Raw genomic sequence first — 27,464 nt, 5'->3', positions numbered from 1 at the left:
TAGAGGTAAGCCACATGACAGACAACCAGTCAGATAGAGCCAAGAAGCTGAAAATATTGGGGAAACCCCAATGTGTTAAGTTTGCAGCCCCATGGGTTGAAGGATTCTTTTGTAGGGGTCACATACCAGCAATCCTACATATCATATTTCCATTGTGGTCCATAACAGTAGCAAAATTACAGTTATGAAGTAGCAACGAAAATAACGTAATGGTTGGGGGTCACCACAACGTGAGAAACTATATTAAAGGGTCACAGTATTAGGTTGAGAACCACTTTTCTTTTTGTTTGTTTGTTTTGTGTTTTTTGTTTTTGTTTTTGTTTTTTGAGACAGGGTTTCTTTGTAGTTTTTGGAGCCTGGCCTGTAACTAGCTATTGTAGACCAGGCTGTCCTCAAACTCACAGAGATCCACCTGCTTCTGCCTCCCAAGCGCTGGGTTTAAAGGCATGCTCCACCACTACCCGGCCGAGAACCACTTTCTTAAAAGGAAAGAAAAATAATAAAAAAGACAAGGAAAAACAGACATACTTAAAATGATGTTGACAAGGCTGCTAATTCTAATTAAGTGCCTTATAGAATATTTTATTAAGTTCTTGAAAAGTGTTTATTGACTTAAGTGCAAGGAAGTGATCTTATTATAGTTGTTCCAGTAGTGTGGGCTTGAGAGTGATTGAAAATAAGTTAACATGGGTTTGAGTAATGCAGCTATCAGTTCACCACCATGCAATGGCCTGAGGCATTAGCTCAGAAAAAGTACTGTTGTAAAGTTCTAAAAAAATGTGGTGTGCTGTTTTTTGATGTCATCACTAACCTTAATTTAGTCACTAGAGGGCATTCCATACTGTTTACAGTCTGCGTAATCTGTGACTAGTACATTCAGGTGTTAATTTAAGACTGATAGCTACTGAGTATTTAGTCCTTTTTACCTGTCTGCACCTTGCATAGATTTATTACTTTTATATCTAAAATTGAATTTATCTATTGCTGTCTAGATTTTCTTTGTCAGGCATGGTAGCACATGCCTTTAATCCCAGCACTTGGGAGGCAGACTCAGGTAAACTCTTGAGTTTGAAGGTAGTCTGATCTGTAGAGCAAATTTCAGGACAGTCAGAACTACATAGAGAAAGAAGCCTTATTTTAATGCCCCCCCACCCCCAAAAAAAGTTTCAAAAGTTTTCTTCTGCATGTAACATTTGGAAGTGAAGCAGGTCCAAGTACTGTAGGCAAGTGTTGGCACTGACTCAGAGCCCCAAGAACATATTTTTTTTTAATTGAAAAGGGGTCTTAATATGTGGCATGGGTAACTTAAATTTAATAGGCCTGCTGCTTCACCTGTTCCAGTGTTAGATTATAGGCATGTTTTTGTGATTTGATATACAAAAACAATAAGAGGTTTTGTGGTAGAAACATGACCTTGGCTTTTCAGATGTTCAGCAGTTAAGTACCTCTTTAACATCACGCTAATTTTACTAACACTTTCTATATTGAGGGATTTTAAATTCATTTATACTGTAGTGTATTTCTTTTTGTTCACCATAGTCATATCTTTTTGTGCTTGAACAATAGTAAATACATTTCACCTACTTTGTTATTTTACACTATGAGGATTTTAGTTCCTTTGTGCTAACTTGACTGCTGAAGTTTGTTTGATTGACCCCACTAATTAAGGTGTTTTTGGGGGGGATGGGGTGAGGTAAGAGAGGAGCATGTAGAAGCTGCTTAAGTGAAGTAGAGGATAAGTCAATAAATCCATAAAAAACATTTAAGAACTAGCACGGTTGTTTCAGGATTTTTTTATACAAATAGAAAAACATACACCTTAAAATTTTAGGACAACTTGTCAGTTACTTCTAAATAATTTAGACAGGTGGTGGCAACTCTATGATGATAATTATATTCAGCTATTAAAAAGTTTTTAAAAATACTTTATTTTTCATTTTTAAAAATTTTGGGGCTGGAGAGATGGCTCAGAGGTTAAGAGCATTGCCTGCTCTTCCAAAGGTCCTGAGTTTAATTCCCGGCAACCACATATTGGCTCACAACCATGTGTAATGGGGTCTGGGGCCCTCTTCTGGCGTGCAGGCATACATGCAGAATATTGTATACATAATAAATAAATAAATATTTAAAAAAAATTTTATGTGCATTGGCGTTTTGCCTGCGTGTGTATCTGTTAGAGGTCTTTGTATCACCTGGAACTAGAGTTGGAGACAGTTATGAGCTGCCACATGGGTGCCGGAAATTTGAACCCGGATCCTCTGGAAGAGTAGTCACTGCTCTTTAACCAGTGAACCATCTCTTCAGGCCCTGAAGCTTTTGAATGAATCACATCAACCAAAACAAAGTGACCTGGGAGAGATGAGGTGCAAGGAAAGTTTTTTTTTAAAGGATATTTTGATGTTCTTTTACTGCAAGTATGGGGGTCAGAGGACAACTGTTAAGTCAGTTCTCTCCTTCCACCTTTACCATGGGTTTTGGAGATGTAACTCATGTTTCTATGCTTACGTGACTAGTATCTTTACCTTTACAACACCCTTGCTGGCCTACTTCTGTTTATCAGACATTTGTATTTTGTTCAGAAAAAAAGCAATGAAAATTATTTATGATTAAAAATTCAACTTGTACTGAAATGTGCAAAACACAAAGGATCCCATGTCTTACATCCTACAATTTATCACTGTTATATGTATTGTTGTGTCTCTTATTTTTGTGTCAGTATACAAATATCCGTTCCCATCTTTAAAAAAAATTACTTATTAGTGTGAGCCTGCATAATGTGTATGTGGGTATGTGGTCTGCAGTATAGATAGGGAGGTTAGAAGACAACTCTGTAAATTTGGTCTTTTCCATCCAACTTTAAGTGGGTGTTGGGGATGGAACTCAGGTGTCAGGCTTGTATCTCAAGTGCCTTTATTTGTTAAGCCATCTTACCTGTCCAATACATACCTTTTCAGGTCTTGCTTTGTAGCCCAGGAGGACCTTGAGCATTTGATCTCAAGTGCTAGAATTATACGTGCATATTACCATTGAATCATTTTTGCTTCATAAGGTAGCTTTGATCGCTTTAATTAAGTTGGACATATACATGAATGGTTGTGAGCTGCCATTTGAGTGCTGGAAATCAAATCTGCATCCTCTGCGAGAACAAGCGCTTTTAACCATTGAGACATCTCTATAGTCCCTAGCTAGTGTTCTTAGGAATCATCTGCTTAGGGATTGTTAACCACAGTGCACTGGGTTCTCCCATGTCAATTATCACTCATGGCAATCTCTCACAGACATTATCACAGGCCAGTCTGACTCAGGAGATTTTTTTGTTTTTGTTTTTTGAGACTGGATTTCTCTGTAGCTTTGGAGCCTGTCCTGGAACTGAATCTGTTGACCAGGCTGGCCTTGAACTCACAGAGATGGCCTGCCTCTGCCTCCTCTGAGTGCTGGGATTAAAGACGTGTGCCACCACACCCTACTGCCGGATTTTCTGTTAATTGAAATTTTCTTCTCCTAGGTGGTTAATCAAGTGGATAATAAAAATTAACTAGGACTCACTCCACATTTTTTTGTTGATAGGTAGCATATTCAATAGTACATTATCGATATTGTAGAGATTACCACGCTATAAAGTCAATAGCATAAAACCTGCTTGGGAAACCCTTTTGTTTACTATTGTCCTTCTAATGGGCATATAAATACCAAATGAATTTTTTAAAATGTTTTTATCATTTTATTATGTGTACAGTGTTCTGCCTGCATGGACACCTGCAGGCCAGAAGAGGGCACCAGATCTCATTACAGGTGGTTGTGAGCCACCATGTGGTTGCTGGGAATTGAACTCAGGACCTTTGTAATGCAGTCAGTGATCTTAACCTCTGAGCCATCTCTCCAGCCCCCAAATGAATTTTATTACATGATAAAATGAATAAACAAGTAGGTAAGTAGAAGTGGCAGTCTGCTTCCAGATTGAGAACCACAAAAATGTGCCCAAACTTTGAGATGAGAGTTTGATGGGTGTGGCTAGAATAAAGAAAAATGATCATTTGAAACCAATATAGAAAATTCAACAACTTTTGAATCATGTAGAAAAGGTTAAACTCAAAGTTCACTGAAGACATGCACTGAAAAGCTTTGTAGCATAACACCAGTGTGATCTGATCTGGACACAATGATTCCTTTTATTTCTACTAACCTCTGGAGAGTTTAACAAGGAACCATAATTATTTTTGTCTTCCTTTCTGTTGTTTTATTTTTTGTACCCTTTTATTTGTCTAATTGACTATGTACTTATAAAGAATACTTAAATTCATGAACTTGGTTTTCTTTTATTTTTTTTCCAGCGAAGGTGGTGTTTTTAAAGCTCATCTCACTTTCCCGAAAGATTATCCCCTCCGACCTCCTAAAATGAAATTTATTACAGAGATTTGGCACCCAAATGGTAAGTTTTCTAGTTTTACTTTCATATTTTCAAATAAGATGATTTGTAATTAAAGATTTCACAAAAATCTCAGTGAGATCACTCTGAGATTTCGTGGGTTTTTTTTTTTTTTTTTTTTTTTTTTGCGTTTGATCGTGTATTAGACTCCAAAGAGAAGAAATACAAAGAATTTCTTTATTTTATTTATTTATTTTTTAACTTAGTTTTCTGCTTTTTTAGAAATGAGGTATGATATGTTTAAGTTCCAGGTCGACTTGGACCTCACTGTGTATCTCATGCTGTCCTTGAACTTTTGGTAATCTTCCTGCTTTAGACTGCCAAGTGCTCAGATTACAGGCAAGAACCACTGCCACACTAGGCTTTTAGAAAAAAATACCTTTTCAGGAAATGGTCTCTGGGTTGGGAATATAGTTCAGTTGGTGGAGTACTTACTTACATGCACAAAGCCTTGGATGTGATCCCCAATCTTTATAGAATGGGTGTGGTGATACAAACCTGTAATCTTCTAGCTACACAGCAAAGAAAATTGTAAAGGTATATGCCATAATCTTATTAAATAGCAGCATTATTCATGTTATCCAAAAAGTAGCAATAATACCAATGCCTGCCTCTGAAAATAAAAGCAAAATGTTACATATAATGCAATATGATTTGGTAACCGAAAACGTGATGTGTTATGGTGGCTGGAAAGATTGCTTAGCAGATAAGTGTGTAATGTTCTTCCATCACCAAAGATGAATTTGAAAAACTCATTGTCTATCTCAGAAAAACCACCTGTAAAGGATCCAAAGCCTTTGGCATATGTGGTCATCTGTCCTCACATTAACAGTCACACACAGAGGCATATTCATATATGGAAAATAAGTAATTTTTCAATTAAATGACATGGAATGCTCATTCAATAATTCCATTTATATGAAATTTCTAGAATGTGCAGCTCTGACTCAGTATATTCATAGTTGCTTAGGACTGCTGGAAAGTTAGGAGGGAAGGAAAAGGGTCATTATCAGTTGTACAAGGTTTTGTTTGGAGGTTAGTGAAAGTTCCTAAAGTTGAGTGTGATTTGGTGTAAGACTCAGTAAGTATATTATCTAGAAACAATTAGACTGTATTCTTCAAATTGTTGAATAATGTGGTGGGTTTTTTTTTTTTGTTTTGTTTTGTTTTGTTTTGTTTTTCGAGACAGGGTTTCTCTGTAGCTTTGGAGCCTGTCCTGGAACTAGCTCTTGTATACCAGGCTGGCCTCGAACTCACAGAGATCCGCCTGCCTCTGCCTCCCGAGTGCTGGGATTAAAGGCGTGCGCCACCACCGCCCGGCTTATGTGGTGGGTTTTAAAGTTTTATGGGGATACCTGGCAATTAAGTAAAAGTTCTTGCCATATAAGGCAGGTAATTGTAGTGAGAAGCTGCGGGCAGGCCTGCTTTTCATCCCGCCCGGCTCCCACATGGTTAGCTTTACACGCAAAATAACAACAAACTATATTCATTTAAACACTGCCTTGCTCATTAGTTTCAGCCTCTTACTCACATCTTGACTAACCCATATCTAATAATCTGTGTAACACCACGAATGGTGTCTTACTGGGAAAGATTCAGCTCGTCTGACCTGGTGGCTGACTTCATTGCATCTGTCTCCCTGAGGAGAGGCACGGCAGTCTGCCCCAGAGAGGCGAGGCATGGTGATTTATTGACTGAGTCATCTACCTCACTTCCTTCTTCCTGTTCTGTCTACTCCACCCACCTAAGGGCTGGCCAAGGCAGTTTCTTTATTAAAACAGAAGACCCTCCCACATCAGGTAATCTGTGCTTGATCCTGGGAGTCCATCTTGAGATGGGAATCCCATCACACCAAAGTTTTCCTTTGGCCTCTACAAATGGGCTATAGCATACATGCTCACATATATACACAATAATAATAAAATAAATTTCAAAGAGATATGGCAAATAATAGTTTTGCAGCATGGCTGCATTCCAGCTTGGATTGTCTGTTTTGTTTCTTTATTTTTGAGATAGGTTATTCACTGTGCAGCTTTGACTGGCCTGAATTACCTACGTAGATTAGACAGACTTTAAACTCAGAAATCGTCCTGCCTTTGTTTCCTAAGTGCTGAGATTAAGGTGTATACCTCAATGCACAGCCCACAAAGGATTTTCAGGTGGATTTAGGAATAAAAGAATAGAGTAATAAAGCCAGTTCTAAAGAACATTGACATGAAAGGGAAAAAAGCAACAACAGAAGGATAAAAGAAAAAAAGGAGAAATCAAGCATTTGGCAAAATATGAGTAAATATTAAGTGTATGGCTAGCTTTAGAGTTACAAAAAAGGGCTGGAGAGATGGCTCAGCTGTTAAGAGCACAGACTGCTCTTCCTGAGGACCCAGGTTCAATTCCCAGCACCCACATGACAGCTCATAACTGTCTGAAAATCCAGTTCCAGGGGATCTGAAACCTTTACACCAATGCACATACAATAAATTTAAATAAACCATAAAAAATGAGTTACAATAGATATCTCATAGAGAACATAGTTGTCACCCAACATGTATTTGGAAAGTTAATTAAACCAGAGATTACTAGAATTTAGAAAAAAAAATATTGAAAAAACTTTACTTCTGAGTTTCTGATGGCTGTATAAATTACTTACTTCTTTCAAAATGTGAATTGGGAGCTGGAGAGATAGCTCAGCTATTAAAAGCTAGGCTCACAACCAAAAATAAAAGTGTGATTTGGACCTGGTGGTGGTGGTGCACTCTTTGAATCCCAGCACCTGGGAAGCAGAGGCAGGCAATTCTCTGTGAGTTTGAGGCGAGCCTGGTCTACAGAGTGAGTTCCAGGACAGCTATGATTATTACATAGAGAAACCCTGTTGGGGGTTGAGATTTGACATGATTCTAATTTTGGTCATGGAAACATGATCTCTAACGGAAATGTATTTCACCAACGTTTAAGGGATAAACCTTGAAAGCATTTTTCTAATTAAAATATGACAAACTAAAAGAACAAAAATGTGCTTCTACTTCTATGAGCTACTTCAGTAATTAAAATAGTGAGAACTGGGATGTTTCTGGATTCCGAAGAGTTGGGGAAACGGAGAATATTGTTTGCATACACAATTTGAATTGAGGAAGATGAATGATGATTATAGTTGCATGTCATTGTGATCTCTGCCCCCCCCTCTTCAAGACAGGGTTTCTCTGTATCTTGGGCTGTCCTGGAACTCACTCTGTAGACCAGGCTTGCCTTGAACTCACAAAGATCCACCTGCTTCTTATTTTTAATTCTTAACAAAACTGGTAGAAATTGTAATTTCATCCTATGTCTATGCTATAATAATAATAGAATTCATGCCGGGTGGTGGTGCTACATGTTATCCCAGCACTCAGGAGGAAAAGGCAAGTGTATCTCAGTGAGTTTGAGATCAGCCTGGTCTACAAAGCGAGTTCTGGGACAGCCAGGACTGTTTCACAGAGAAACTCTGACTTGAAAACCAAAAACAAAACAAAAATAAGTGTTGTCAACAGATGTTTCATATTAGATAAAAATCTTAAAGATGTCTTGTTTTTGAAGTGATACAAGAAAATAAAAGACTGTAAAATTCTAAAGATTTAAATCTAAAGTGGTTTAAGATTCTAGGTTAATGGTTGTGTTTTAAAAGCCATTTTTTGGATGGGGCTCTGAGACAGGGCTTGTTTGGTTTATTTTGCTTTTAGCTCCACTGTCCTGTCACTCACTTTGTAGACCAGGCTGACCTCCAATTCCCAGGGATCCACTTCTCCCTGCCTCCCCAGTACTGGGATTAAAGGAGTGCTCTTAACCACTGAGATATCTCTCTAGTCAGTACACTCTCCCTATTTAAAATTTTTACTTTTTTGGGGGGGGGGGGGCGCTTCAAGACAGGGTTTCTCTGTAGTTTTGGAGCCTGTCCTGGAACTAGCGCTTGTAGACCAGGCTGGCCTCGAACTCACAAAGATCCGCCTGCCTCTGCCTCCTGAGTGGTGGGATTAAAGGCGTGCGCCATCACCGCCTGGCTTAAAATTTTTATTTATTGAGCCTTGAGGGCCATCTTAGTAGAATTTGAAAGGAAAACAATTAAGACACAGTAGCTATAAATGCTGGGAATATAGAGATGGAGAAGTAGAAAAGTCATGTCTTTTAAATTAGGGATAGCAGTGGAGGTCTGAATAAGCTGTAATTTTAAAAAATGTAATGTAGTTAAGTTTGGCTTATATTCCTTTGGGTTTTGAGATGGCTTTTGTCCATTTTGTAAAATCTGTAGCATTCTCAAAACCTTAATAGATTACATTTGGGAAATTTACATGTGAATAATATTTTATACTTGTATTTATGGATAAGTATCACATTTGTATAACCAAATTTAAACAATTCTTATTCTATAATTTTACAGTTGATAAAAATGGTGATGTTTGCATTTCTATTCTTCATGAGCCTGGGGAGGATAAATATGGTTATGAGAAGCCAGAGGAACGTTGGTTGCCTATCCATACTGTGGAAACCATCATGATTAGTGTCATTTCTATGCTGGCAGACCCGAATGGAGATTCACCTGCGAATGTAGATGCTGCGGTAAGGTATTTGTTGCTTGACAACTGCTGCTTCCTTCCTTTACCTTTTCATTTTCTCTCTCAGTGAAACTCAACTTAAAATTTAGTACTTAGATACATATATCTCTTTTTGTGTTTTTATTTTTGTTTGTTCATTTGCTTGTTTGTTTATTTATTTATTTATTTATTTAGGCAGGGTTTCACTGTAGCTTTGGAGCCTGTCCTGGAACTCACTCTTGTAAACCAGGTTGGCCTAGAATACACAGAAATCCCCCTGCCTCTGCCTCCTGAGTGCTGGGATTAAAGGCGTGCACCACCATTGCCTGGCTTCTGTGTCTTTATTTTTATACAATTAAAAATTTATCACTTATAATTGTTTTGAAATATATAGATATTTTGAGATCGCTAATTTGAACTCGTGGACATGCATTCCCTCATTAGTTTTTGTAATAAGAATAACCAAAATCTACTCTTTTTCATTAATATGCAAAGTAATGGATTTCATTATGATCATGTACATATAGTTGTATTTTGCTGTAGTTTGTCTTGGTTTGAGGACTTTTTTCTTCTAAAGAATAAAGATTAAGGGTTGGAGAGATGACTCAGCAGTTAAAAGCATTGTCTGCTCTTCCAGAGGCCTTGAGTTCAATTCCCAGCAACCACATGGAGGTTCACAACCATCTATAATCAGATCTGGTGCCCTCTTCTGGCCTGCAGGCAGGACACTGTATACATAAATAAATCTTTTTTTAAAAAAAGAATAAATATTAAAAATTGCTATTGTCTCTGCTTTCTTTAAATGGATATTATTATAAGAAAGAGAAATATAGACAGATCAGCTATTTTTGTGAGCATTTTTTGGTATCCATTTGTTTGGTAAAAATTGATTTTTATTGTAATGGAGATGTGTTGGTGCTCATGCTGGAGGGTGATATGACAACTGTTGCTCCTGCTTTTCACTGCGGATCTCAGCGATTCCATATGATGACCTCCGTTGTCTCAGATAGGAGACCACCTTCATGTTGGCTGTTCCTAATTGTTTCCAATAGTGGAAGTAGCTGATTTTCCAGTTAATTTTAATGTTTTATTTGTAAATTGTAAACTGAAAATTGTGACTTTTCCAAGGTCTTCCACTTAAAAGTGTGTGTATGAGACAAATTTTTTGATTGATTTTGGAGAGCAGAGGACACCTTTTAGAGTAGCTTCTTTTCCTAGCATGTACATCTCTCCCTAACTCAGGGCATCAAGCCTTCTAATCATTTAGCCATTTAGAGCCATTTAGCTGCCTGCCCCCCCTTCTATTTTAAGCGAAAATTATTCCAGTTATTGTAGTTAGCATAAGAGTTTTCTATTTGTAGTTACCATTCTAGTCCCTTACAAAACATCTTGCTCTTTTGGTGGGGGTGGGGGAGTATTAGGGTTTGAACCTATGCCCTTATGGCCAAATGCTCAGTGCCTGAGCTATATTTCTAGGTGAAAATACTTTGTTTTGAAAAAAATTGGAGTGTTTTGGATTGATTTAAACATTGGAGTGTTTTGGATTGATTTAAACCTAGGTCTTTGCAAAAATTAGGCAAGCATGCTAATACAACCCTACCATAATGTTAAAAGAACTACAACTACAAAGGGATAACTAAACTAGGAGCTGGGCGATGGTGGTGCAGACACTTAACCCCAGCACTTAGGCAGAGGCACGTGGATTTCTTTGAGTTCAAGGCCAACCTGGTCTATAGAAAGAATTCTTAGGACATCTGGGGCTACACAGAGATTCCCTGTCTCAAAAACTAAACTAAACTAAAATAAGTAAAACTAAAATATTTTATTGTAATGGGTTTATATAAAGTAATTTTGTTTTATTTATTGTATATGCAGAAAGAATGGAGGGAAGACAGAAATGGAGAATTTAAAAGGAAAGTTGCCCGCTGTGTAAGAAAAAGCCAAGAAACTGCTTTTGAGTGATGTTTATTCAATAGCTAGTAACTTCAATTATTTCAGGGTAAGTTCACTTAAAAAAACATACAACTCTTTTGTCTATTTTGGTCAAATGCTAATGCTAACCTTTGCAAATCATTTGATTTAGCTATTTGACTTGTATTTATTGGCTTAATTTAATTCCTCCAGTTTTATTTTACTGTGGTTTACTGCTTCTCAGAGCTATAGAATAATCGCTTGTTTTCTTTTCTTTTGGGGCATTCAGGTGTTTTTAATTTGCTGTTCTGTCTTAAAATAGTTTTATGGTAATGGTCTCTTTATTTTCACTGGTAGTAACTAAAGAATTATTTTTTTTAACTGTGCTGGCAATGTAATCCAGGACCTTGCACTTCCTGCGGGGAGGTATCTCATTACTGAGCTAAAACTTAGCCCCTATTGGCAGTAAAATTTTTAGTAATAAAGAAGTCAGTTTGGTTTCTTCCATTTTACCTTGTCCTTATCTTCTAATCCTCTTCTGGGCACTGAAGTATCTTGCATCCTCTTATACTGAATATTATATATGGTAAAAGCTAACTTTTGGTTTTTGTTTTTGTTTGTTTTTTGTTTTTTCCTGTGGTAGTGAAAGACTGTAGAGCTTGGAATGAGCCCAGTTGTTAAGAGTTATTTATTGTTTAGTATTCATGAAATCCTGGGTTCAGTCCTGGTCTAATTAGATATTTTGTTGTTGCTGTGGTAATATACCACTTGTTGAGTAGACGTCTTGATTAGTTAGAGTTTCTATTGCTTTGATAAAGCACCATGACCAAAAACAACTTTGGATGGAAAAGGCTTAATTCATTCTCACAACTCTTAGGTCACAACACATCACTGAGGGAAATAAAGGCAGGAATTTAATGTAGGGACTTGGAAGCAGGAATTGAAACAGAGGCCATGGAGAAATTTCTCACTGACTAGCTCCTTATTACTTCTCAGCCTTTCTTATTTATACAATTTGAGGCCACATGTCTAGGCATGCTACCACCTTCATCCCCCACAGCAATCATTAATCAAGAAAATGCCCTATAGACTTGCCTACATGCAGTCTAATAGAGGCATTATCCCAATTGAGGTTTCTCTTACCAAATAACTCTAGTTGACAAACAATAACAATAATACCAGGAGAGTTAGAAAGGGTTTATTTCAGTTTACAGGTTATAATCCATCATAGAAGGAAGCTGGGGCAGGAATCTGGAGGCAGGAACTGAAAATGGAAACAATTAGGAATGCCTGTTCTGGCTTGCTTATACCATAATTGGCTTAGCCTGCTTTCTTAAACAACCCAGGACCACTTGTCATCCACATTGGGCTGGGCCCCTCCCTCATTAATCATTAATCAAGAAATGCCTCCCAAACATTCTCAAAGGTCAATCTGATGAAAACAATTCTTTAACTGCTGTTTAATCTTCCCAGGTGACTCTAGGCCAGTGGTTCTCAACCTTGCTAATGCTGCAACTCTTTAATACAGTTCTCATATTTTGGTAACCTCTAACGATAAAACTGTTTTCTTCATTACTACTTCATAAGTATAATTTTGCTACTGTTACGAATTATAATGTAAATATCTGTGCCTTTTGATGGTAGGTGATCCCTGTGAAAGGGTCCCAACTCACAGGTAGAGAACCGCTTCTCTAGTTTATGACAAGTTAACAAAAACTATCAACAGATCTCCAGCCCCAACATAAAACCAGATGTTGCACATTGGAGCAGTGGAAGGCAAGAGGACCAGAAGTTCATGGTCACCTTTGGCTATGTAGCAGATTCAAGACCAGCAGGGAATATATGAGATACTATCTCAAAATTATTAAAAGCAAAACCTTATTTTTAATACATTGCTAACACCATTGGGCAGCTTTTTTTTATTTGGTTTTTTATTTCCTTTTTTTTTTTTTTTTTTTTTTTTTTGAGACAGGTTTTCTCTGTAGCTTTGGAGCCTATCCTGGAACTAGCTCTTGTAGACCAAGCTAACCTCAAACTCACAGAGATCTTCCTGCCTCTGCCTTCTGAGTGCTGAGATTAAAGGCGTGCACCACCACTTCCCAGCTGGCCTTTTATTTCTTAATAAGGCCAGTAGAGTACATTTTCTCTAACTCTCTAGTCACTATTATCTTCTACCTAGTAGGGAGTTAAAGATGAAGGACCCCATCTGAGGTAGAAAAAGACATTATGTAGATAGATGAGATGATCACATTTTTTTATTTGAATTAAATGTTGGGGTGTTTAAAACTATGAAATGTGTGGTAGGTGTAGTGATACATGCCTGTATAATCCCAGACCTTGATATACTAGACTGGAGCATTTTGGATTCCTGGTCAGCATGGACTAGTTAAATTCCTGTGTGAAAAACACAAAAGTAATAATAAATAAAGCATTAAAACATTTTCTTGTATTTATTTGTGTCTTTGTATGCCTGTGTATACAAATTCTAATGCATTGGCAGGTGTATATGCCATGGCACAAAGGTGGAGGTCAGAGGACAACTTGATGGGAACTTGTTCTTTATACCACATGTATCCCAGGGATTGAGCTGCGGTTGTTGGACTTGAACTGGGTTGTTGCACTGTCTTGCTGGCATTGTAACATTCAGCAAATCGTAATTCATGTATATTGCTGTACATACCACCAGTTTTAAGATACTATACTATATTCATTTGTATGGTTATATGTTTGTGTATATATATATATATGCATATTTATTTGCTTTGTTTATTTTTTGAGATAGGTTCTTGCCTTGTAGTCCTGGCTGGTCTGACTCACTGTTGATCAGGCTAGCATTGGACTCACAGATCCTCCTGCCTCTGCCACTTGAGTGATGGGATTAAAGCTATGTGCCCACACAGCTGGCTCATGTATATTTTTGTGGTTCTGGGAATGGAACCCCAGGTCTTGTGCATTCTAGGCAGTCATTCTAACACTTGAGTCACACACTCCTACCCCAAATTTTAGAGTTAGAAGTTAGCATACTTCGGTGTCCTGTTTTTTGTTTGTTTGTTTTGCTGAGCATAAAGCTTAAAACTGTTTAAAAATATTTACTCAAAAGTCCTTGAAATTTGTAATGTTTCTGAAACATTTGACCTAGACTTTATTTCACTTTTTGTTAGTTTCTCTGCCCTGTCTTTTGTAAGTCTTATCTTTTGATTGAGATTGGGATCCTAAGATGGGAGGAAAAGAAGCAAATCTGTTTTCTACAGATCAACACTGTTACTTTGTATGCCACTAAAAATGATGGTTTCTGTTGTTTTGCATCATAGCTAAGGGTATTATACCAATTCTTTATTGCTTTGTAATTGTTCCAGATTTAGTGATCTCAAACAACATTTGTTATCTTATGCTTCTGAGGGCCACTCAATCCCCTACATTTAGGCTTATTTAACTCCTGACTTTACGTCTATCGCATAGCTGAAGGACACGTACAGATGTTGATGGTTAGACTGTGCAGTCAAGATACCTTAAGACAAGCTGGGATGATCTGTATCAGTGCTTACTTAGGTAGTTGTGTGCAGTATATACTTGTCTTTGGGTGTTGGCTGGAGTCCTCCTTTGGCTCCTTTTTAAATTTAATTTTTAATCAAAAAATAATATTTACATATATTTTGCCTTTTGTGCCCAAGGAGGCAAGAACAGGGTTTCCAGATCTCCTAGAATCAGAGTTTACGGACAATTGTGAGTTACTGTGTAGGCAACTGAACAGGAATTCTCTGGAAGTCCACTAAGGATCTTAACTGCTGAGCTATTTCTCTAATCTTCTTTTTTGATTCTTGTCACATGGTGGTCATCAGAAATCACCTCATAATATGGCAGGTGTTTTATCAGAGAGAGCAGGAAGAGGGTAAGAGTGGATTCAGAACTAAATGTGGTAGATATTACTGCCTCCTGTCCATAAGAAACATCCTGGTGGAAATGTTGCCTACAGATAAAACATAGCTAGATTACTACCTGGGGACTGGCTTCATGACACCAATTCTTGGTGGTTATTTGAACATGATGGATTGTAGTTTTGGGGGTTTCTGAAAGGCCATCAAAATGTAATGCTTACCTTTGATTCAGCAAGCCCCTCCAGTAAAACTGGCTCACTTCCTTTGAGTTCCTTAAAGGCAGAGACTTTCTACATAGCACAGGCTAACCTGGAACTCACCTCCACCTCAAGTTTTGGGATCAAAGGTGTGTACCCCTATACCTGATTCACTTTGATCTTATGTGTAAACCCCACATAAGTAGATTTAAGCCCCACCATCTGCAATTAGAAAGTGTTGTAAGACTCAAGCACAGCAAGAGCACATACTACTCAAAAGAGAATATGAGTTCTATTCTCAATACCTACATCAGATAGCTCATAACTGCCTGTGACTCCAACTCTGTAGTATCGGACACCTTCTGGCTTCCATTGTGACCTGCTTACACACAAAGACATGAAAGTACAAAGAAATCATTCGGTAAAAAAGTAGGGGCAGGTGATGCAAGCAGATCTAATTTTGAGGCCATCCTGGTCTACAAAATGAATTCTGAGATAGCCGGGGATACACAGAGAAACCCTGTCTCCAAAAACCAAAAGAAAAGCTTGCCTAGTTAGAAATTTGGATTGTGAATTCTGAGAGCAATTTCTTAAAAATACGTGTGTGTATATATATCTGTGTCTGCCTCTGTCCCTCCCAAGTAGTCATAGTCTATTTCCTGTTTGAGAATGTACTTCCAAGTAGTTATCCTAAGGATTTGGTGAATTTCATATTTAGATCATTTAAAAATTCAATTCTATATTTGCTTAAGATCAAGAGTTCTGAATGGGTCTATTGAGTTGGTCCAGTGGTTAAAACTGACTGTCCAAAGCCTGACAATAGTTTAGTTTCTAGGACCCACATGGTAGAGAACTGACTTACAACAAGTTGTCCTTTGACTTTAACCTGTATACCAGGGCATACAGAATAAATAAAATATAATTAAAAAAAGAAAAAGTCCTGAACTATTGAGCCTCTCTGATTACCTGGATTCTAATAAAATAAAGGGGAAAAGTGAAAACTCTACTAAACATACTATAGGACTTCCTCTCTTTCTCTCTCTCTCCCTCTCTCTCTCTCTCTCCCTCCTTTTCTTGTGGGGGGGGGTGTCTCTTTTTTGAGACAGGGTTCCTTTGTAGCTTTGGAGCCTGTCCTGGAACTAGCTCTAAAGACGAGGCTGTCCTCGAACTCACAGAGATCCGCCTGCCTCTGCCTCCCAAGTGCTGGGATTAAAGGCATGCGCCACCACCGCCCGGCTTATTTGTAGTTTTTTTGAAAGTATGAATTACTTAACAGTGCCGCTAGAAGTTAATAAGTAGGACATGGTTACATGGCTTTTAGTTCAACATCATTGTTTGATATAACTAAGTTCCTACATTTATCTTTTCTAGCAAAAAAATTAAAGATTTTTGGAGAGAAACTTTTCTTTGAACCTAATTTAACTGAAAGGGGTTTGACAAGGTTATCCTAATTCATTGAAATGCTCCTGATAGCCGTGTGTTTGATACTAAAAGGCTTAGTTGCCTGACTTTCGGTGTTCAATGACTTGGCAGTTATGTGTCTCTTTAATTTTTTAAAGCTTTTTTTTTTTAAAGAAGCATCTCCAGTCAACTGTTCTTGGTCCTGAAATTTCTCATTGTTTATATCATAGGGAAATGATTATGGGATGTCCCACTCTGTACCTGTTTCTCTTTTAGACCTGGGAGATTTGTTAGCCAAGTGCTAACTTTGGAGAAACATTAAGTGACATTACCTCAAAACTACACTTCTGTTGTGTAACATTGTCCCTTGAGTTTTAGTATATATCTTTGTATTTTCTACTGAGACATATTTCTACACACATGTATCTGTTACAAATAGTAAACTGTCACCCTGAGGAAGGTGATATAATCCTGACTGGCGAATCTCATTCTTTGTAGAGGTAAGGTAGACAAATGATTAGTACAACTCTTTTGCCAAGGAGTTTAGCAGTAGTTGTATGTTTTAGACTCAGTCCTAGGAATTCTTAAGTTGTAAATCAGGCACATGTAAGACTGCAGATTTGTTTCACACCATTCTTCCTCCAGTAGAGCTTTTGCAGGCTTTTTTGGCATGAATGTTCTCTGTGTAGCCCTGGCTGTCCTGAAACATAGAGATTCGCCTACCTCTGCCTCCCAAGTGTTGTGTTCTGAGGTGTGGGCTGAGCCACCACTGCCTGGCTCAGTAGAGCTTTTGATGTGGTTGAATTTTGGGGTGATTGTAAGATAAATTTTACTCTTGGCTTAATAAGATTGATTAAACTTTGTCTTATGTGAATTGGCTTTTCTATTTAAATTTTATTACTTGACTCCCTAGAGATCTTCTACTTGCTTTTATCCAAAATTGTGCTTGGCATTAGATATGGGTTTCTGGGAATATTTGTTATGGTGGTTTAAATGAGAATGGCCCCTTCCACTCGAGGATTGAATGCTTGGTCTCCAGTTGGTAGAATTGTTTGTTTGGGAATGATTAGAAGTTGTGGCCCTCTTGGAGGAGATGTGTCACTGGGGGAGGGTTTTGAGGTTTCAAAAGCCCAAGAATCCCCAGTTAGCTCTCTCTCTCTACCTCCTACTTATGGATCAGGATGTAAGCTCTCAGCTACTGCCTCAGCGCCATGCCTGCCTGCCTGCTGCCATGCTCCCTGCAATGATGGTCATGGACTCACCCTCTGAAACTGTAAGCCACAAATAAACTCTTTCATCTATAAGTTACCTTGGTCATGGTGTCTTATCATAACAATAGAAAAGCAGCTAAGACACATGGTCTAAAATGGAGTGGTAATGGGAGCTATCTTTGTGTTCTGTCCCTGTCCTACACTCAAAGCACATATTAATAGAGTAAAGGCTCTGCAATGGCCACTCTTAAATAGGATTAAAATAATTTCATCCTTGTGTTTTTCTGAATAGAAGCTATCATGTTAGCTGTGTGATCAAATCTTACTTTTCTCTGCAAAAGGGGGAAATGTCATGTGATGATTTTATTTATCCAGGTTTACAAAACACTACTTTGGCACATCATAAGCATTTGATAAGATGGTAGTTTTTTTTTAATGTGTTTCTTTAATTTTTTTTTACATTTGTTTTTATTTCATATGTTTGAGTATTTTACCTGTACATATGTCTGTGCACCATATTTGTGCAGTGCCTGTGGAGGCCAGAAGACGACACCAGTTGTTACTGGAACTGGAGTGACAGACAGTTGTTAAGTTACCATGTGGGTGCTGGGAACTGAACCAGGTCTTCTGGTAGAGTAGTCAGTGCTTTTAACTACTTTCTCCAGCCCCTGCGTGTGTTCTGTTGGATTGGAGGCTATCATTTGTGGGAGATTCTGTGAGAAAAATGGGTTTGAAGTGAACGTACAAAGTTGGCTAAAATCAAGCAAGTTGAAAAGTATTCTTAAATTGTTTTTCTTTTTTTAAAAAAATTATTTTTATTTTATGTACATTGGTATTTTGCCTGCAGTATGTCTGGGTGATGATGTCAGGTCTCTTGGAACTGGAGTTATAGACAGCTGTGAGATGCCATGTGGGTGCTGGGAATTGAACCTGGTTCCATTCAGTAAGGCAGTCTGTGCTTTCAACCTCTGAGCCATCTCTCCAGCCCCTTAAATTGTTTTTCTACACATCAATATTACTAAATTACTTTTAATTACTAATTTTAAATTGTGTGTGTGTGTGTGTGTGTGTGTGTGTGTGTGTGTGTGTGCGTGTATGCATAAGTGCAGGTGTCCACAAAGACCCAAGATTTTATATCCCTTGGACCTGATATAACAAGCTACTCAACTTGGGTGCTAGGAGCCTAACTCATGTCCTCTGTAAGAGCAAAATGTGTTGTTCACTGCTGAATCATCTCTCCAACACCAAATTACTTTTAAATAATCCATTTGTGATTTCTGGATGTGATGTATTTGGAAATATTTGGAATATTGAATAATCTGAAATGCTGCTGTAAAATGTAGCTGGTTAATTAATATCTACATTGCTCAGTATGACTGCCACTAGCCACATAAGGCCAGCATGGCCAAATATCTGAAATTGACTTTTAAACTTGTAAATATTTATTTTTAAAACATTTCTATAGCTATTTTATCTACATATGAGTGTTTTGCCTGCATGTTTATAAGTGTGTTAGAAAGTATCAGATTCCCTGAAACAAATGGTTGTGAGCTACCATGTGAGTGCTGGGAGTCTAACTCAGATTCTCTTTAAGAGTAACAAATGTTCATAACTGCTGAGCTATTACTCCAACCCATAAACATTATGCTTTTAAAGACAAGGTCTTGCTGTTTAACCCTAGCTGTCCTCAAATTCATGATTTTGGGGGTCTCAACTTTGAGGGCTGGGATTAGAGGTGGGTATTACCTTTCTAGCCCCTTAATTTCTTTTAGCTTCATAATTTAAATGTAAAAGTGTATAACTATTTGTGGTTAGCAGCCACTATATGATAAACAAGCACATAAGTAAACTTCAAATAAAATTATGAATATAAGTAATAAGTTCTGTTCAATTATTTATTTGTAGTTTATTAAATAATGCTGTTTGTTTTTGTTGTAGGTCTCCAATTGAGAAACATGGCACTGTTTTTCCTGCACTCTACCCACCTATTGCTGGACTTCTGTTGTAACAAGTTGGCAAACTCTGGCTGGAACTGGGCTGCAATAAAACATGCCAGTCATTAATGCTGAGAAGAGCCTAACAAGTGCCAACTTACAGATGATTACGCATTTTGAATTCTAATGAACTGTTTTAACCTTCAGGAAGAATTGTAAAGACCTGTACATAGCACAACATGATCCGGATAATATATATACTGTTCATGTACATCCACAAACACACCTTGTACCAAATAATGCTTTCTTGTAGTAGAATAAGAATCGTGTAAATTCTAAAAGACTTTAGCAGGTTTTCTTTTCCTGTTCATCGTTTCTCATCAGTTCAAAAGATTCCTTAAAGCATGTCAGGTGAAAACCAATAAGGATTAAAAGTTTCCATATAATTTCCTTTAAACCATTGAGTCTTCATTACACTCTTTCCATTTACTAATCTTTTGTATTTTCTTTGTTTTGTCACACTTTCCTTTCCTTTTATCTCTTCTATCTGCCAGAAAGTTCTCAAATCACTTAGTTAAAATACTGAAATACTAGTAAATTACTTGATTTTTCGCGATGACCTCAGTGGGGTCATCACTAGGTGCTTTGTCCTTTTATACTTGGATTCACCCATCTCTTGGATTGGATGTAGCAATAACATTTTCTGGCTGTTGAGAGCTCTTGATCCTAGTCATTATCTCCTGAGAACTTTAAAAGAAAAAAAGAAAAAAAAAGTAAGGTCTGTTTTAACTAAGTTCAACTTAGTTAAATTTATTCCAGACAATGCAAAAATCCAGATTTGGTTTTATTTTTGCCCTTACGTTGCCTAATATTAAGGTTGGATGAATAAAGCATGCACAACTACAGGCTTTCTACATCTGGGATTGCTATTAAAAATGCTATTTGTCCTCTTACCCTTATCCTTAGTCCTTCACATTTCTTTGTTCTTTACTGCAGATTTTCCTCACCTATTGTACAAAGAAATTGCGATGTATATTTTCATGTAATTTGATTTTGGAATTTTTGTCACCTTATGTAGTGAGTTCTTCCAAAATATAATTTTTTCCAATAATTGTCAAGGTGTTGGCTTTTATTGTATTAAATGAAGGCTATAGTACTAAATACCAGAGAAGTGCAGTTTAGAAAAATCTCAGGTTGATTCCTTATGCAAACAAACTTAATACTTGAAAATCTCATGGCCATGGCAGTATATTTATTGGGTTCTGTCTAGATTCTTTATTTGAATCTGAAACCATTATAGGGTGAGTCTTTGCTAACTGACACACAGATTTTGTCACTGACATAGTGCACTTAGATGTTTGTTTGAGCATAAGTATGTTTTCTAGACAGTTTCTAAAGCAACTTCAGTGATGGGTAATAGTAGTATGTTCAGTGTTAAAGACAGGCCTGAGCTCCTGTCTGGTTTTAACTAAGAATGGAAAGTAATGTTTGGCATATAAGAGCTAGAGCATATGACTGTACTTGTTACTTGATGGTGTTTGATTGTGAGAATAGGTGGGCCTCTGCTCCATGGGGTTTGGATAAGGCTTTTATCAGAAGAGGGAATAAAAGTTTTCCTGTCAAAGCCAGACCTTTCAATCTCTTAAGTCTTTTTTAAAGTAGAGTGGAAATGGACAAGGATGTAGTTATGATACAGCACCATTTTTAAATCAAAGTTTTCTCGGGAGCATTGTAAAATCTCGTAAACATTGTCAAAACCCTTAAGTGTGTAGCAACTGTGAACACCTTAATTTGATTTCACTGGAGCCCAGTTCTCGTTGAGAACTTTTAGACACCCTTTCTCCCCCCAGACTAGAAGTTATCCTACAGTGCTTTTGTCCTCCTACAAGGGCCTGGGAATGCAATCCTCTTCACTCTCCATTCAGAAATTGTCCTCATAGTGGTTGCTTTGGCAATGTGGAATTTTTGCTCCCCTATTGCTATGATTCTAGCTGACAGTTGAATTAAAATCCAGGGTTTGACTGCTCTGCAATAGTAAATGACCTAGTAACTCAGGGACAGCTATTTCTGAACTTACAAGTGCCACGGTAATGTACTTATTTTGGGATAACCGTGTGGTTCTTTGTGCTAGAGCAAGGACTGCTGGAGAGCTAAGAGTGACTGCCTTTATCCTGAAGCTCTTTCCCCTCATGGTGCCCAGACCATCTTCTGTATATGAAACAGAAGCCTAAATGTTAGGGCTTACTTTCCTATCAGAGATGTCATCTGTGCCTTTTCTAGTGTTCATCTGATGATGTGGATTTAAATGCCTCTACATTTGATTTAAAACTCACACTCAGGTGGCTTTTATCTAACTAATGCATCATTAGTGTGAGGCAATTCTGTTTTAGAAAAAGTTCCATCCTTACCCCAAACCTTTGCCACCTATGTCAGCCATCAGCTACATCTACAGAGTTCTTTAGATTTAGAACTGTTGGCTGTTACTTCTTTTATTCCAAGTTCTTGTAGAGGCTTGCAAATTTCAGTTTATGTTTGTAATGAGATGATATTGGTGGCTTTATGGCCTTATGAGTTTAAAATCCACACAGTGATTTCTTTGTCATTAGAAGGTGACGCTTGAACGTTTGGTTTTTCTATTAGTTCTCTGATCACCTGGGTGTCATAGTATCATTTAATGGCCTTTGTTCCCAGTTGTGAAGTTTTATTTATATGCTCATTCACTCTCTTCAAGCCTGCCCATTTTGGGTCTTGGTGCCTGTGTATCTTTGTCTGGTCTCTAGTTGGTGGAATTACCTTCTTTTTGTACTGCCACTTCTCAACATTTTTGAAGTTTGACATAATGTTGCTTCATTCCAGTTTTTTTTAGTTCTGTAATTTGTTGACTGTATTTAACTATGTGAGTTTTGTTGTGATGTTTACTGTATTGTAAAGCACCTTAATCATGTGATGGGTGCTCTATAAATCAATAAATGATGACTTAGAGGCTGTATTATGAGCTATTTTGGTTTTAGGTGCAGGTCTCAAGGAAGCTGTACGATGCTTTCTGTATAAACAGCATATGATATCAAATGGTACATACAGAATCCTTGATAGCTATCAGAAAGCTTTATTTAAAGATGAAATTTGAAAACAGGATTTAAAATTTGACTTCCAGTCTGGTTATTTATATTTCCAATATATGTTCAAACATCATTTCAGTTCATGGTGAGTTGGAAGCTTAAAGTGAACAGTTGGCAGAACATTATTGGGAATCTGTCTTGCTTAAACTAGGCTAGCTCTACCTTAAAGATCAGCTAATCTATGAGAAACCTAGACTCAAAAGTGAACTGGATGAGACCACCTACCCTCCAAGCAGATTGCCATTCCTACTGGGTGAGATTTGGTGGCAAAAGAGACAAGAATGAACTTTCTTTCTTTTCTTATCTTTTTTTTTTTTTTGGTTTTTGAGACTGGGTTTCTCTGTAACTTTGGAACTAGCTCTTGTAGACCAGGCTGGCCTTGAACTCATAAAGATCTGCCTGGGATTAAAGGCATGCGCCACCACTCCCCTGCTCACTTTCTTTTATAGATAACAGTAGCTAGCTAGCCTCTTGTCTTTCTTGAGTCCTTAGTTTATGTTCATTTAGTGTTGGAACTAATAACAGACTTGATGTATAGATGAGCATCATCTATAAGTTCCTAGTGACTGTTTAGCCTCTATTTTACAGATCGAAAGAATATGGAGCCAGATATCTTAGAGTTGAATTAGAAACATAAAGAAAATTCTAATTCTGATAAATATTTTTGGAATGAAGTTACTATAGAAGAGTTTGGATGTTGCCTGTGAATTCAATTTTATACTTAATCATCATTCCTAGGTAAATAGAAAGTAGGTCATTTTCATGTTGCTTCAAATGCAAACTAACAGGTTATTAACTATTATGTTCTGTGTGCTAGGCCCTAGGCTTCCAAGGAATTTTTTTCCTCCTTGCCCTCACGAAGATACAGGAGTAACCAATTTAAGCTTTATTTTCTGGAAGCCTGTAGAACTCAACAGAATTTAGTTTGCAGAGAAATTTACTTTCTGGCTATGGTATTTCCAGGTGTTTGATTTCAGGTGTGCAGTCTGGCTGCCAAGGTAGGATTAGACTTTTTGGCTTGCTGAATTGGTACCTATGCACTGACCTCTAATGATAGGATCACAGACTTTTGAATCCTGTTCACATATGAATTAAAGAACTTTGACAGAAGTTGCACAGAAAATCCTGGCAAGAAAAATGACTCTTCCTGCAGCAGTATTCATTAGAAATAATTGTAGTGCAGAGGGTGTTACCCTGTGTCAAAGGACTTGCTTAACATTCAAACCCCTGGGCTTAATCCCTAACACCACAAACACACAAAGGTCTGGAGAGATGGCTCAGTTTGGTAAAGTGTTTACCATGTAAATATGAGGACCAGAGTTCAGACCTCCATCACAGCAGTTCTTGCCTAAAATTCCAGTGCCGGGAAGTGATCAGGAGGTCTCTGCTTGGCTTGTCAGTCCATCCAAATATGTGAGCTCCTGTTTCTGTGAAAGACTATCAAAACGTGAGCAGGGTGTGTTGGGGTACACCTTTAATCCTAGCATGCTGGAGGCAAAGGCCTCCAGTTTGAGGCTATCCTAGTCTATAGTGAGAGTTCTAAGACAACCAGGGATACATACATACATAGACCCTCTCAATAAAATAAGGTGAAGAACAAATGAGTAAGGTACATGCAACATGCTACACCTTCACACAAACCCTATAAAAGAAATCCAGCACTTGAATGCTCACACAACCTCATTCCTAACAACACTAAAAACTAAAACAATCAAGTACCTCCGTGATAGCAGATTTTGTTAAGTTAAAAAGATCATCCAAGGTATCTCGAGAAGAAACTAATTTGAGCTAGATGTGGTGGATACCTCTGATTCTAGCACTTGGGAAGTGAAGGCAGGAGTATCAGGAGCTTTAGGCCAGCCTGGACTACGTGAGCCCTTTTGTCATAAAAAGCGAAAAGAGAAACAGGCTCAGGTTAATTTACTGAGGTTGCAAAGGAAGACAGAGAAAACATGCTGCAGAACAGATGTCAGCACTTTGCAGCCATTTAAGTCATTTTAGTGTTAGGATCTTGAGACTTTTTAGGGGACTCCATATAGAGGAGTCTGTTTATGCCTGAGGCTGGCTCACCTAGCCATCAGCAGACAGGAGATTTGATCACTGGCACTTCTATTGAAATTGACTAATACTGTGTTCTTTACCCACATGCCACTTACCCAGAGCCACCACTCTAAACATTGCCCTGCCTATGCTTTCTTCACTCTCTAGTCTCCTGCTACGCCTGGAACATGTGTTTTTAGTACAAAATTGTTCTTAATGTATTTTAGTACCCTCCCCTCTTACTTTTTCTAGGTGTTTATCAGCCAGGGGTTCCCCCCTTCTCAGAATTTTAACTCTTGACCCTACAATTTTTGGATTTAAATTTAAAATTCCATCTCATTTCAAATTCACTACCCACCCCACTAATGCTTTAATTGTGGCAGATCTTCCTAAAATTCTTACCGTCCTCTATGGCACCACTTCCTTAACTGTTGCTACATTATTTTTATTCTCCTGAATTAAAGAAGCCTTTTGGTTGATTGGCAGGCCTCACATGTTGTAATTATACAAGGTAGTTAAGCAAACCAAGTAAATCTTTAAACCGGGTGTGGTTGTGCTTGCATTTAATCCCGGCTCTGGAGGCAGAGTTTGGCAGATGTTTTATCGGGCCATCCTGGTCTATTTAGTGAATTTCAGGACAGCCAAGGTTATGTACTTAAAGAGACCCTGTCTTAATTCTCCTCCCCATCCTATAGCCAAAAAACGAAAACCAAAAAAGTTTTGAATAAGCTAACTAATGTTATCTAGGTATATCACATCTCTATTTTGTTGTTATTAAATAATATAATCATTCTCACATTCACCAAAGGTTTTAGCTCCTGGTTTACAGTCTTTTTGTTTTGTTTGTTTGTTTGTTTAATCTTCCAACATCTTATTACCGTTGTTTTTCATTTCTGCTCTGTCCTGGGTGTTTTTGGTTCCTAGTGTTATTTGGCTTGATAACTCTGACCTCAGGGATCTCACAATTTTGCTTGTATAACATTGATTTTTAATAAGTACAGAGCCTTGCAGTTTCTGCGACCCCTACTTCAGTAGCCAGTGTGCGTGCCATTTTTGACGTAAGTTGTAGTTTGGTTTTGGCCATAAAATTCCCAAAGCCCAGAACAAATGCTGTCATTCAAGTTTTCTGACAGCGTCTTACATGGTTACAAAGTAAATTAAAGATCAGTAGTCTCTGCATCAGAGTAGTCCACGTTCGCTGTGCCCTGAAATATGAGAAATCAGTCAGTGCTTGGCAAATTCTCCAAAATGTCTAGTGAGGGGGTGAGGGGTAAAAAAAAAATAATAAAAATAACCCTTGGCTCCTGCGGGGTGTAGCTTCCTTTTTCATTCACCCCTCATCTGCTCAGGCTTTTCCCTCTGCCGCGCCTCCACCCGGATCTCGCGAGACTCGTTGACTCCGTTCCGCAGGCACTTCTCGCGAGGCTGCAGGCAGGGCCGGGCCCGACATGGCGGAAGGTAGGATATTTGTGGAGCGGCGCGGGAAGGCACGGAGGTGTGAGGGCACCATTGGCCGGACACAGAAGCCCCGAGAGGGGTTGTTTGGGTGTGATCACACGGGGCACCGGGTGTCTCGCGAGCCTTCCTATCTAGCGTCTCGGACCTTTTCGGGCCGGGGGTTCCGCTGCGCCGTTCCTATGGCAACGCCCCTCCCGAGGTGTGGCCCCGCGGGACCTGGGTGGACTGAGAATGCTAAGTGGGGTCTAGGTGTTGGGAGGAAGCGCGGCCGCAAGGCTGGGGAAGGCTGTACAGAGGGCTCCTTGTAGTGTCAGCGATGCTGGAAGACGAGGGAAGTGCCCATCTCCTTAGGAAATCGAAACTGCTGTCATGGCAGGTCCTGCATCCGGAAGGGGTGCATCCCTTGCTTGCAGAAGAGCTTGGGACTCTTCCTTGCAGGTGGTCGGGAAGAATCCGGGCTGCAACTGGTCGTTTGGCTTCTTGGGCGAACGTTGTAATCTCTGGGCTTTTTTGCAGCCACGGCATGCGGGCGCGCCGAACTTCTCCGAGGTTTGCAATGGGGGCAAGAGGAGGGGTTTGCTTAGTAAGGGAATTGACCAAGGCTACAGTGCTCCTAAAAGATGTACTAAAGCCAGACCTCTGTTCCTTTACCTCCTGGTTCCTTACCCTCTTTTCTAGTGTACACTTTACTTACTGCAGGTAAAGGCATCTGGTCTCTCACGTTCTGCTTCCCTTAATGTAGACTCTCTGCTTGTCAAAACTTTACTGTACAAGTGGGGAAGAAAAACCAGAGAAAGTGAGTTACCTGCCAGTGATCATACAGTGATATTGGTCCTGGCCTGTGTGCTCTTCGTGTGTACCCCATTGTTGGAGAAAAACACTTCTTGTTGGACTTTATTGAGTGGCTGATGGGTGCTTGATTGAGACCTTAAAATTTCTGATCCTTCATTCTGCCTCCAACCTCAACAAATAACTAAGCTTTGACTGAACATATCGTTTCTTGGTCAGAAATTTGTATAGCATGACAGTTTGTGTAGGCTTCTCTGATTTGGATTAGGTTTACGAAGTTAATGAAGTAACTTACGAAGTAGGCCTGCCAGGTATGTTATTTGTTGAGGCCAGAGTTATGACTGGTACTGGGTCCAGTTTTCGTTTTTACTTTTTCTACCATGTTAAAAACCTCGGAGGTGGAACCTCAGGTGAACATTTTTCCAAAGAAGAAGCAGAAGCAAAGGGACTTCTGAAAGACTGGGTGTGGTGATGCATGCTTGTAGTTCATTCAGAACTTGAGAGGTTGGAGGCAGAATGAAGGATCAGAAATTTTAAGGTC

The 27,464-nt window shown here is 38.5% G+C and overlaps 2 protein-coding genes across 2 annotated transcripts in view; both read left to right on the top strand.

Annotated features, from left to right (window-relative positions):
- The window catches only part of Ube2g1 (ubiquitin conjugating enzyme E2 G1), a 72,327-nt gene extending 51,699 nt beyond the window's left edge, over positions 1-20,628 (top strand). The window contains exons 3-6 of the mRNA XM_038324925.2: positions 4,332-4,429; positions 8,835-9,013; positions 10,864-10,987; positions 19,522-20,628. Coding sequence (XP_038180853.1) covers positions 4,332-4,429; positions 8,835-9,013; positions 10,864-10,950 — 364 coding nt within the window. The 3' untranslated portion in view covers positions 10,951-10,987; positions 19,522-20,628. The remainder of the gene's footprint in view (positions 1-4,331; positions 4,430-8,834; positions 9,014-10,863; positions 10,988-19,521) is intronic.
- Positions 20,629-26,091: 5,463 nt separating this feature from the next.
- Ankfy1 (ankyrin repeat and FYVE domain containing 1) overlaps positions 26,092-27,464 on the top strand; it is a 69,551-nt gene continuing 68,178 nt past the window's right edge. Inside the window, exon 1 of the mRNA XM_038327625.1 lies at positions 26,092-26,134. Coding sequence (XP_038183553.1) covers positions 26,125-26,134 — 10 coding nt within the window. The 5' untranslated portion in view covers positions 26,092-26,124. The remainder of the gene's footprint in view (positions 26,135-27,464) is intronic.

This window comes from Arvicola amphibius, chromosome 4 (genome assembly GCF_903992535.2).
Source record: "Arvicola amphibius chromosome 4, mArvAmp1.2, whole genome shotgun sequence".
Taxonomy (NCBI): Eukaryota; Metazoa; Chordata; class Mammalia; order Rodentia; family Cricetidae; genus Arvicola; species Arvicola amphibius.
This window is presented reverse-complemented; position numbering and strand designations above follow the sequence as displayed.